The sequence below is a fragment of the Mixophyes fleayi genome, chromosome 4, assembly GCF_038048845.1.
Source record: "Mixophyes fleayi isolate aMixFle1 chromosome 4, aMixFle1.hap1, whole genome shotgun sequence".
Classification (NCBI taxonomy): Eukaryota; Metazoa; Chordata; class Amphibia; order Anura; family Limnodynastidae; genus Mixophyes; species Mixophyes fleayi.
This window is the reverse complement of record NC_134405.1, coordinates 49,258,523-49,271,674: the sequence shown is the minus strand read 5'-3', so window position 1 is coordinate 49,271,674 and position 13,152 is coordinate 49,258,523. Positions and strand designations below refer to the sequence as shown.

The following is a 13,152-nucleotide window of genomic DNA, read 5'->3' as shown; positions in this document are numbered from 1 at the left end:
AACAAGAGGGTTGTTCACAGAAGATCGCCCAGTAGGTAAGTATTCTTAAATAGCAGCAGTACTGTCTGCAATACAAATCCTTAAGTACTGTCGCACACTGCCCACTAATGTTAAACAGACCCCTAAATACAGAAACGGTATTTATCAAATGTAAATAATGTCTAAAATCTATATTATTAAAGCAGAATTTCTTGGAAAGTGGGATACCAATTTTGTGCTCAAGACATGGATGGCCTGATTCATCTTTGGATGTAAGTCCAGTTGTGTGCCTTATCTTGCATGAAACTGCTCTGCACATACTCAGAAACGGTCCTTATGCCAATGATCGCGCCTGCATGCAATTTATGTCCGAATGCAAATAACACTCACTACTGCCTATGACTTGAAGCTAGGAATGAAGGAGGAACGAGTCAGATGAATGTAGTACAATAAGGGCTGCACCCACTTTATGGAATTCCCTCCCACGCACAATAAGACTTTCCTCTATTCTTCAGACCTTCAAGCATTCTCTGAAAACCCACCTCTTCAGACAAGCTTATAATATTCCTCAACCATCATCTTAATTTCCCTAGGTTACCCTATTACCATCCTCTACACAGCTAACACAAGACAAGAACCCTCTGACCAACATTGCTACACACACACAGCCCACTCAATACTTTTACCTTTGCATTCTAGCTGGTTCAGTGTGTAATATGATGTAGCACATACCCTTGTGTTTAAAACTCCCATTGTCCCATAGATTGTAAGCTTGCGAACAGGGTTCTCTTACCTCTCTCTATTTATTACACAGTATTGTTTTATTAATGTTTGTTCCCAATTGTAAAGCGCTACGGAATTTGCTGGCGTTATATAAATAAATGTTGATGATGATAAGAGTGTGCCAACGCAGATATGACAGTTTCAAGTCCTGGGCATCTTGTACATACGTTTTTTAGCCAAATCATGTGCACCATCTACAGGGCATTTGTAAGAGCGAACTGATAGTGATGACTGGCACGGCATTGTCTCTCTTTTAAAAACTAGATATATGCGAGCCACTAGAGAGCACAGACCATGTGTATGCAGGTAAGAGATGATATAAAAATGCATTGTATGTACAGTACGCATTAAAAACATCCTGATTTATATCAAGTTCCTCGCTCATTTTAAAAACGCAACTTGCGTGCATGTTGTGAAAACTACATGCTAGCAATACGGGGATGTAACAAAGGCAGTGGAGCTGGTGAAGTGTATCGATAGCTAACCCACGCATTCCACAATTACTGCAGATGTCCTACTTTTCTCTATTTTCATTGAAAATGGAGCTGGAAGCACAAGACCAGTTTTCCAGTTCTACCGAGCATGCGTGAACTGGCAGCTCAGATCTCACATGCGCATACACCTCCAACCTGCCCTGTAAGGCGGTTTGTCCAGTCTTAACATTGCCAGCTGAGTATAACTCAGATGCCCCAGTGAAATATTAATAGTAAACTGCGTCGAGAGAAGAAATTCTATCGCTGCGATAATAATCTTTGATATCACCGGTTAATGATCAATAGACCCCTGTATAATCATGGAGAGTCGACGTATTCTGCATAGCATCTTTTGCACAGATGAATTAGTGATACGAGAAGAGCCAAACCTCCTTGTACGCTGCAACAAATATGCACTGGGACAGCATTGGATTAATTGAAAACCAACTGATTCACTGTTTGCTTTACCTGCACAATCATGTAACTTTGCTGAAACCGACTGGCAATTTACTCATAATTAGAAAAACATTACAAACACACAACACTGCACTACATCTCTTGCATAATAACATACACAGCAAGAAAATGTGTCTTCTAATGTATTTATTTTTTTAGTACTACAGTGTATCCATAACTGCAAGGTCTTGTTTCATGGTACAATATGGACTGTAACAAGATTAAAATGCTATGGATAGTCTCTTCCTGCTACTATCACTCACAAGTCACTGCTTTTTATCAAGATATGTAATCCCCAGCAGCAAGTACTTCTGGGAGTTGTAGTCTTAGTGCTTTAATGAGAGAAGCGCTGAAGGCAAAAGCCCATAATCCTTTGAGTGATGCATGACATCAAATTAAATCATATTACCACTGAAGACAGGATACAGTGTGAAAAAGGCCTTTATCTGTTTATCTAGCGACCCATGCAAATTATGCTTAGGTCAGTGATGTCGCGCAGTGGATATGCTACGAGCTTCATAAATAATGCATGGTCGTTTGTAAAGGGATCACTAGCACGCGAGGATCATATATCAATGTAATGTGGATAGATCACCTGCAAAGTCACTTGTGAGATATAGATTCCCCAGTCAAATCTAACTAGGTTACAGAGCAAGTAAATCCACCGTTGGACATTAATGTGTATCTCAGTCTGAGTATTCCTGAACATCTACCTGATACAAGTCAATTGTTTATATTTAAATAACAGCTGTCAACCCGACCAATCCAGGATAATAGAACTTAAATAATTGCCTATATGACAAATGTATTATTTTTCTAGCATGTACAGCTAAGTAAATAAACATTTCAGCTAACCAGTATGCTAGTAGACCCTCAGTTGCGCTCGCAGTGCATGTCGGGCGTGACATCATCACGCCCGCCCGACATCCATTGCAGAGCGACGGAGGAGGAGACCATGGAGGGAGCCGGATCGCCAGCAGACCGCAAGGTAAGTATTTTCTTCTTTTTTTTCAGGTTTTTTTTTTTTTTTTTGCTGCCTTTCGACGGTCCCCCCTGGGCTGCAGGGCCCATATATATAATCATTATTATTTTTTTGTATATATAGGGGCCCCGGTGCACTGCTGTGCCCGAGGGCCCAAGATGTTATTAAGAGGGCCCTGCCAAGTCGGGTCACGCATGCGCATGTTCCCTCAGACTGACCCTGCGAAGTGGTAAGTTAACCCTTAGTTGATTTTCTTGCAGCAATAGAAAATCAGCCTTATTGCTAAAAATTAGTTAATAGACCCCATTATATGGTGCTTCAGAGAATAGAAAAAAAATCACCTTTCTATAGTGTAGAGCAGGCCTGACCAATCAGTGACTCTCCAAGTGTTGTGAAACTACAAGTCCCAGCATGCCCTGCCACTCCTGTCAGCTATCGGCTGGATAGCTACTGGCAAAGCATGCTGGGGCTATTAGTTTCACAACACCTGGAGAGCCACAGGCTGGCCAGGCCTGTAGTAGAGTGAAGTCGTCAATCAGCTTCCAAGGAATTAAAAGTGTACTTAGACCAAATAAATATTAGTATACATTGTAAATGAGAATATCATCCATACCTACCAAGACTTGAAATTTGTAAGCGGGACACTGTCACGTGCGACTGCAACACGTTATGGTCATGTCCATATGACAAATTGCATGGTTACATTTTATAATTAATTATTAGGCCGCCCCCAACCCCCCTCTCCTAAATAGACGCTGCAATTGCTGCGTGCACCAGAGGACATACCTCCAAAACTGTCCGCATTGGGACAAATGTGCCTTGCATGGGGTGGCAGCTAAGTCCTGCTGAAATCAGGATAGTTAGGAGGTTTGGTATTCTACTTCCTTGAGTACAGACAACGTTGTTCCCCAGTACACACAGTAATATGCATTTCTTAAAGATACAGCGTGAAGGGTGCACTTCAGGCAAATATACCTAACGCATTTTTTTACCCTTCAACTCCCTATGCCACACAATCTGACGCAAAGCACAGTGCACATTATCAGAACACTTGTCTGCAGCCCTGCACGCTGTATCACAACCATTTCAGTCTACAATAAATATATGTCCAGGAACGGTCATTTACAAGCTGATTTGTTTTGCATATGTTTGCATAAACGCATTCATTTATATGGGGATGTGGAAAAAAATTGCATCTGACGGGGGACCTGGGCAAACTGAGGCATTCCTTGCAGAATGTGGGCTAAAAGAGGAATGAGAAATGTACACCTACCTATGTATGTGCAAGGTGGACAAACAGGCACTGGTTCGTTAATGCCCCCTCCCTCAGACTCTGTACAGCAATCTATATATGTGCAGGATGCAGTATAGTCACACATGACAAATGATACAGATCTGTGTCTCTGTCCATTTCATGGAAAGTATGATAGCGATATGTGGACATGACAAAGAATATCATTATTAATGACACACGCTACAGTGTACCAATCTTGATTTTTAATCAGGAGCCCAATAAATGCATAATTAGGGATTGGAAATGAAGACTGTTCAGCACATTTCATATTTTTTGTTTAGCTGGACAACTAATCTTCCCTAGCATACAGTACACTGCTTACAGCACGGCATTCTGGGTAAAGACAGGCGTACGAGGAGGTCTTTCTTCTTCTGCCTTAACAAAGCTTATAAATCACTGCACGGGGCAACACTCGTACAACCTACTCACATCTGTTTCAACCCTTTAAATTAAAATTTCTGATTTCCACTCAGAGCTAACACACGGCACAGTTTGATCAATCACAGCCCGGGTGTTTTATGTGCAGAGTGGGCTTCTGGCTCTGCAGTGTGAAACAGAAATAAAGCCACATAACACATTTACACAAGTAAATGATTGTGGGTCACAAAGGTGACATAAAAGCATCTACTGTGCAATGCACAGCGAAGAAACGCAACATGTTGGCCTGGAATACAAGTGCGACATTGTAAATAAAGAAATAATTGCGCTCCGCGGTGTGAACTGCACACTTGGGTGGCACTGCAATAGCTATTTTCAGAAGATGCGCTGTATAACTTGTAAAACAGATAAATTCAACGAAATTGTGCAGAGGGAAATGCAATTCTGTCAGTGCATTTTATGTCACCTATAAAGAATAAAAAGCGCTGAGGTAAAAAAAAAAAAAGAATAACAATCTAAATATAACTACAGTGTTCTATTAGATGGGTTGACCTCACAGTTTAAAAATGTCTTTAGTCATGGAATCCACAGCGCTCATACAAGGACGCAAATGGTTTCATTTGTTGGCAACAGTCGCCTACAGCTCTGACCTAAGGTGGAGGAAAGGTCACAGGACTGTGTTACACAGATAATTACAAATATGCCATTCATTTACTGACAGGAAAAATGCAGAGATTAAATTGTATGTAGAAATGTACCTATTTGTCCACCAGGCCCATACTTGGAGCATAAATTATGCCTTTTGATGTTCCTCTACACAAATGGGTCACTTGACATTTCGCAGGTTTGTGGACTGTGATAGAAACGTACAAATCCAAAAATCACCTCAATATCCGGCCTACTATGACATTTGGACTACTCCTTGGTCGATTACAACTTTTACATTTACACTTAAACCACTGCTGCTGGGGGCTTCATTTATTTATTTAACAACTTGTGTCAATAAGAAGTCATCAACATTTTAATGTTTTACTTACACATAATAGATTCTGAGATGTTCTGCTGGTACCCACTAAACCAAAAACGCCTCAGAAATGTACGGGCTCAACCCCTAGAAAAATTAGATCTACTTTTTGCTCTGTGCCCTGAAGTAAGCGGGTTACAGCCGCCAGCCCGCATTCTCTATGGAACACTCTGATCCGGCCATTTCATGCCAGTTTCTCCAATCATAAGGAACAAAAAATATTCTCCTTTTGCCAGGAGCTGACTGGTAAATCTTACCCCGTAGATGCGAGATTCGGCTCACCAACCTATTAAGGACATTTTAAAGGAAAAAAAAATGCAGGTAGCCCAGTGGCCCAGCCCAAGGTAACCCATTATGGGAATGAAGAAAACGAGTGGCAGCGCTGGTAAATATTATAGCAACATATTTTATTAAAGTCTAATTATATAAAATAATCATGAGCGTTCAGCGTGCCGATAAAGCACCTCAAAACAAGTGAATTACTGAGATAGAAAAGAAGCACTAATATAGACAGCTATAAACACCCAATGTCCAATGATGCCATATAATAGAGGAGTATATCCAGTAAATAGCCCCTAGGTACAAAGTAGATATGAACCTGCCCACTCAATACCGTCCTCGGAGAGGGTTGGATCCAGCGGTAATAAACTGTGTGAATGGAGCCCGAGCACACTATGTGTGTCACACGTCTCCTCATTATCAATCAGACATCTGCGGTACCTTACAGGGACTGGTAATCACCCCTGGTGTCCTCCTTGGAATCTGTGGTGGAACCTTTAGGGTTCAATGCAGCTGTAATCATGTTGTGCAAAAGAAACTTAGTCTTCATTTGGGCGGGTAAGCGCCCCCGAGTCCGTTTCAAGCTTTTACAGAGAGCCCCGCGGGGAGGGGGACTGGGAATCCCTGATTTTCGACGCTATTACCTCTCCGCTCAGCTTGCTCAATGCGTTCTGTGGTGTGGTTTGACTCCCTCCAGGGTCTGGGTCGAGATTGAGGCTGAAAGTCTGGGTATGCTATCCCTATCTACTCTCCTATGGCTGCCACGGGCTCGTCGACCAAAACGTGTCTCACTTTATCCGGTCATTACACATTCCCTGGCGGTCTGGGACTCATGCACTCAGAAATTTGGCCTCTCCCCCATCCCTCTCCCCTAATTCCTTTGTTTAACTCCTCAGACTTTGCTCCAGGCCTTACCCCTAAAGCATTCTCCTCGTGGACCTCACAAGGGGTCCGTTTCTTAAACGATCTCACCTCTACGGCTGTGTTCCCCTCGTTTACTGACATCCAATCGCAAATAAATATTCCCACTAAATTATTTTACCAATTCCTCCAGCTCTGCCATTTTCACCATACTGCCAAAACTCGCCTCTCCTCCCGTCCCCTTACCACATTTGAACATCTCTGTCTCGGTCAGTCCTCCACGAAAGGCCTTATTTCAACATTATATTATGAACTCGCCCCACCTTCCTCAGACATTAGAGTTTCGCATGAACTTGCCTGGGAACGTGACCTTGGTGAAGTTCTTTTAAACGAGGAATGGTCGGAGATATATGAGAATGCTGCCTCCAGCTCAATCTGCGTTAAAATAAAAGAGAATGTCTATAAGGTATTGTACCGTTGGTACTACGTTCCCTCCCGGATTCATAAAATTCTTCCAGACTCTTCTGATCGCTGTTGGCGTGGGTGCTCCCATGAGGGCAACTTTATCCATATATGGTGGACTTGTCCCAAACTCTCAAACTTCTGGGCCGAGATTAAACACCTGATCCAATCGATTATCCAGGTAACGATACCATTAGAGCCTAAATTTTTTCTCTTGCCCTTGGGAGCGCCAGCGGCGACTGGACATCAGAACAAGCTAGCTAGGCACATCTTATCGGCAGCTACCTGCCAAATAGCAGCAGACTGGAGGCAGCAAGCTCCACCTTCACTTCAGGCCGTTATTAATAGAGTTTGGCAGGTTCAGCGCCTGGAATACATGACCAGCATCATCAATAGGACATCAAGATCGTTCACTAAGGTATGGAGCCCATGGCTCTCATTTTTTCAGGCTTATTCCCCTTTCACTTGACTGTACACCTACATATGTCCGTCCTCTTCTCGCAAACTCCTCTTCTTCTCTTTTCCTCTCTCTTTCCTTTCCTTTTCTGTTCTGTACTGTACTTGTCTCCCTTCTTTTTTCCTCCTGCGTCATGCCATTCTCTGTCGAGGCATTTCACTCCTTCCCTTATATCTTAAAAAATCCCTGGTCAATTATTATACACGCATTTTGTTGCACTGATTCTTTATATCTTTACATTGATTTTATATCATGTTCTATGTGATGTGCTTCTGTTGCTTGTTCTCTTACTGACATTGCATTTCGGTTTTGTTTGTTACTTGACCATTCAAAAAAAAAAAAAAAAGAAAAAGAACCTTAGTCTTCAATTATCACTTAGGTGTCTCAGTATGAAAAAAAACAAACGTGTATACACGAAAAAGAGGGTGCGTCCGTACACACCGGCACTGTTACTGATACTGGGACACCTAAGTGATAATTGAGGACTAAGTCTCTTTTGCACTACACGATTACAGCTGCATTGAACCCTAAAAGTTCCACCACAGATTCCACATAGTGTACTCGGGCTCCATTCACACAGCTTATTACCGCTGGATCCAACCCTCTCAGAGGACGCTATTGAGTGGACATCTACTTTGTACCTAGGGGCTATTTACTGCATATACTCCTCTACTATATGGCATCATTGGACATCGGTACCATACCTCTGCCTGTGGCCCATCCTACCATCTGGGCTAGACCAGCACACCTGTACAATACATCGGCCCGCACACCCAGTGGCGAGTACACCGGATCCAGCAGTCGGGAATGGGTGGGAGGGCTGCTTGTCTGGGTCCCAAGAGAACTAATTGACTCCTCCTTGTCCTTATATAGTCTGTCCCCTTGATCCTGCACCCTACATGACCTGTACATAGGCATCATCACTTCCTTGCTTAGTTACTCCTTAGTGAGGCCAAATAGTTAGTACATAAAATTCAGCTTTTTATCTCCCTTGGGCTTAATCCATCCCTCAGTTCTACATGTGCACACTAAGGTGTTTAAAGTACTGTACATATGTGTTTTTTCCCAGTTGTCAAATGTGTACTTTTCGTGGGCAAGTAAACCGAATTAAAAAGGATGGAAAATATATGTTATGAATTATCATTTTATGGATTATATTAGATCCGTCCCCATATATTTAATTTAAAAAAAAACATAGAAAATCTGACAAACGTCAAAACAAATAAGGATGGATTCAGCCAGAGAGAAATTAAAAGCTGAGATTTGTGTACATAACTAGTTTGGAACTCAGTGAGGGTTAACAAAACTAGTGAAAGTTTGGGTATGCCCAGTGTGGGTGTCATGAGAGGAAGGCTAAAGGGAAAGGCTATAAAGATCCATGGAGAAGTGATTTTGCTCTCTTGGATCTAGGAAAAGCTGCCCTCATTCCCATTTCCTTCCTTGTGGTTTGCTGGTGGTGGGGGAGGTGTTCCCCTCATCTCTAGGTCGGTGCAGACCCAATGGTGTGTGACGGTCCGTGGTGCATGAGCTCTGTACATGGGGTCATGGCCCTGCGACTGGTGCAGTCTTTGGTTGGCAGGAGAATATTGTACAGTTGACTGGCTAGGTTGGTGAGGCGCACATTACTTGTACTAAAGCATGTGAAACTCGTTCCCTTCGAAGACTTGGTATCAGTGCAAGTACCGCCCCTGGGGCTGGCTTGTGGTTGTGCTACAATTAGCCAAGAACGGTTCGAGTTCTGGAATGCCTGGGATAATTGTCTAAGTTTACGACAAATGACAAGGGTGCACTCAGGTAAAATGGTGTGTAGGTACTGATATCCAGAGGGTAAATGATCTGCAATGGGACATCCGGATTGGCAATGGACCTTTGGCGATCTGCTTACAGTGTTTTTCCCACACCATTTAATGTGTTTACTTAGTTGAATAAACAACTTTCTATCTGCCAACAAGTTCCGTATTTATATAATAGTGTTAGGGATAAGAGTAAGGGGTTATGATTATGTCATCAACCATTAAGAATTTTAAAAAGGGTGCAAGATAAGAGCCCATGTGTATTGTTACTTGTTTCTCATAGAATCACGTTATCTGCTTTTCTGGTCCATTTTTAAAAAAAAAATAAAAAAATAGGGGTGAAAGACACAAGACCCCGATACTGTCTCCGGCTTCTTACCCTAGGTCGTTTACTTGTGGAAGTCCCAACAATTATGGCACCTAGCGTGTGTTTGGTTTCTTACTAAAACTTTAGATTATAAAAGTACAGGCTGCCAAGATACAGCACTTGAGACACTATATAGATATCAGGATTGTCTTGATCTAATATGCAGGTGAGTTGAAAAACAAGGAGCACTAATCACTAGTGCTATTTTATGAATTTCACTAAATTATTTGGCTTTCCAGGCGAATCCATCTCATTTGGGATATAGAAGTATATTTATCAGAAAAGCCCTATGACCGAACAAAATGTGTAATTTCTTTATAAGGATTACTAATGTACATTTTCTTAAGGAGCAGAAGGTATTGTTGGCTAAGAATATGTTTGTCCATTGCCTATACACGGTAGACACAAGTGTGCTGAAAACAGTATTCATATAAAGTTACATTTCAAAGTATTGACTCCAAAACCTGTGTTATAGTTTTAATGATCGAACGTCACTCCATTCATTTCGCCCTACTTTTGTGTCTGAGGTGGAGCACATTGTACTCGGAATGGGTGTGGATGTTGACACACACTAAAATTGACTGTACTATAACAAACGTCCACTCCCAATAGATAGATAGACGCATGTGTCTCATATTCAAATTTACCAAAAGATGATGAACATGGCACATGGGGGGGTTTCAGTGTGAGCTAAGCACAATGGTGAGGAAACGAATATCACGTACTCGTCACCTACACACAGTAGGTGCAGTCATTTGGTTCAGTGCCTATCGATTCACTAGAAACCAGTGACAACTCTGAGGAATGAGGCACAAAGTGATCCCACTGGTTCCTAGTGACTGCACTCTCACGTTGGCACAACCCACAAACTGGCTGACTCCGCTGTGTGTGCAGGTGAAGGATAGGTGCATGGTCACCCATCTATTACTTAAACACTGCACATCAAGGGCCTGATGTAGAGTTGGATGCAATTTACAGTGAAATCGTAATTGTAAATTGCATCCCGTAACTTACACAGGATATCAAGACTAAGAATACTATGCAAATTGCACAAATACACCTCTTTACCTGTCTTACGGACAGGTAAAGAGGTGTGTATCTTCCCCCCAAAACAGCACTAGGGTTGGCTATGTGGTTTGGGAGGGTATGCACAGCTTTTTTTAACATTTAATTATTTTTTCCCTTTTTTTTAACTCAGCAAGGTCTAGTGCTCCAGGAGAAAGCACCCGCAAGAGATACGTCTCCTAGAGACCTATCTGCGGCTGCTTTCAGCTCAGCATAGCGTGTAACGTGTGTGAACATGCCAATATATGGCAAGGCTCGCCCACTACCTTCCCCGTTCCAACTGACTAAGCGCAGAGAGGTGCAAGGGGGAGATCCGTCTCAGTCGGAGTGAAAACTGAGGCGGATCCTTGTCCAAAAGGGCTTTTTGTGCTGATCAGTTAGACTCGCGTCCGACTCGACAGGAGACCCCAAATGTATTTCAATGGCTTGCAGTTGCTTCATTGTAAAATCAACGGGTTGAATAAATCGATTGTCATTTTGAAGTACATCAAAATTACTTGGGTTCGACACGGAACTGCGACTGTACAAAACGCAGAAACCAGCAATATACTCTCTCTGGTCAGCTTTGTCGATGGGTGCATATATTACCCCCAACTGATTGCAATAGTATGTAGTACTGTTCCGCATTGCCTTACTTAGTGACCCTGTCATGCTGACATCCCACTCACTAATCCTAATACAGCTCCGAGCAATATTCTAGTGCTTATAAATAAAATATAATAACATGGAACACTGGTCAAAACTGTGACACCAACGATGTACTAAACTTGCCAGCTACTATTTAAACAAGTGCCAACAGAGCACAAACACTAAAACCCAGTTCTAGCAAGACTACATGTATAGTTATGCAATAGAACGACTGGAGAACTTTAGAAAGATTGGCAAACTTTCTTTTTCTCTCTTGCTGAATAAAAAAATCTCAGCTCAAGAAATAAACTTTGTGTTTGTTATTTTTGTCGGAAGTATGAAATCACAATTGGCAGAAATATCCCTATTTATTTATCTGCCAGTAGATGTTGAGTGTTCCTGACTCCCAGGTTAGAGAGATCCCTGAATTAATTAGGTGTTAATTAGTTTTCTGTGGAATGATTAAGTACAGCAAAAAGGAAGAGAGAAGGAGGGGGCAGCAATCAGAGAAGGGGATGAGGAATGGAGGGAAAGATGGCAAAAGAGAAGGTGCTTTAAGTTTATTCAGCGCCTAGTCACATCGGAAGCAGCCATTTTGTGGTCTGAACCATTATTTCTGTGAATAAAGATTATAAATTCGCTAGGAACTAGTGTCTCATGCCTCAGCGCTGTTATTAGTTCCTAATTAATTAATAGGATGAAAAATAAGTTCAGCCCATAAAATGGCTGCCTCCACAGTGTGTGAGCAACAGATATGTTTCAACTGTGCAATAGCTAGATAGAAAATAGCATGAGGAGAAAAAAATATATAATGAGAGCGATAATAAGAGGGTTGGGGGAAAAAAGGACTCATGGGTAGGTTAAAGGTTCAGAGTAAGATTTGAGAGGGTCTTACCTTGAGTAGAGGAGGTCAACAATATGGCGGCTGAACAGAGACCCCACAGAACCAGCCAGGCCCCCGCCATACCGCTTGGAACAACCCTGTCACTGAGGACTCCTCTGTTTCATCACCTCACCAACCGGAGATCTCTGTAGAGATAAAAAAACAGGGAATGTGAATTAACCTAGCGTTTATGTTAAACATTAGTATGGATGACATTAGTTAAACATTAGTATGGATGACATAGATGTCATCCATTTTGTTATGTCAAGCTAAAGGTAAATTATATTCTCAATGTATTTCCACATTTTCCTCACACAATTACAAAATTGGTCTTCGAGTGGTCTATGTTCACCTTGTAATGAATTCTGTGATATGTGTAACACAAGGACCGTCATTCCAATTCCATCTAGACATAGCTAAGGGTTAACCAGAACTGACACCACTAGGAAGAAGGGGCTATGTGAGGGGCTATGTGAGACATACACTGGTCCTTTCTATCTGTGTCACTGTGATGGGAGGGAGAGCAGGGCAGACAGTATGCATTATAAATGTGTCAGACTGTAGCTGCTTTCCTCTCTACCTCCTTATTACACGTCTCTCTCTCACTCAGATTCCCAGTCTCTCCCCTTCCCCACCAGAAATACTGCGTAGTTTCCCAGATGCCGAGATTTCCCACCACCCCCACATCCTTTACTTCTCATCCATTTCCCTCTCTCTCTCATTCTGTCTTCCTCTATGCATCTCTCTCTCTGCTGCCCCCACCCCTCTCTCACTAATACAATCCATCAGTGGCTTATTCATCCTGCCACATTCCTACACTCTATCTATCTATCTATCTATCTATCTATCCCATATCTATCTATTTATCTATCTATATATCTATATATCTATCTATCTATCCATCACCTATTTACCTATCTAATCTACATATCCATCCCATATCCATCTAATATCTATCCTATATCTATCCCATATCTATCTATCCCATA

At 42.0% G+C, this 13,152-nt stretch overlaps 1 protein-coding gene across 3 annotated transcripts in view; it reads right to left on the bottom strand.

The window, feature by feature from the left end:
- ADGRL1 (adhesion G protein-coupled receptor L1) overlaps positions 1-13,152 on the bottom strand; it is a 207,798-nt gene that overhangs the window by 103,356 nt on the left and 91,290 nt on the right. For all 3 annotated transcript variants that reach the window (XM_075206898.1, XM_075206900.1, XM_075206899.1), the window contains exon 2: positions 12,176-12,309. In XM_075206898.1, coding sequence (XP_075062999.1) covers positions 12,176-12,245 — 70 coding nt within the window. In that variant the 5' untranslated portion in view covers positions 12,246-12,309. The remainder of the gene's footprint in view (positions 1-12,175; positions 12,310-13,152) is intronic.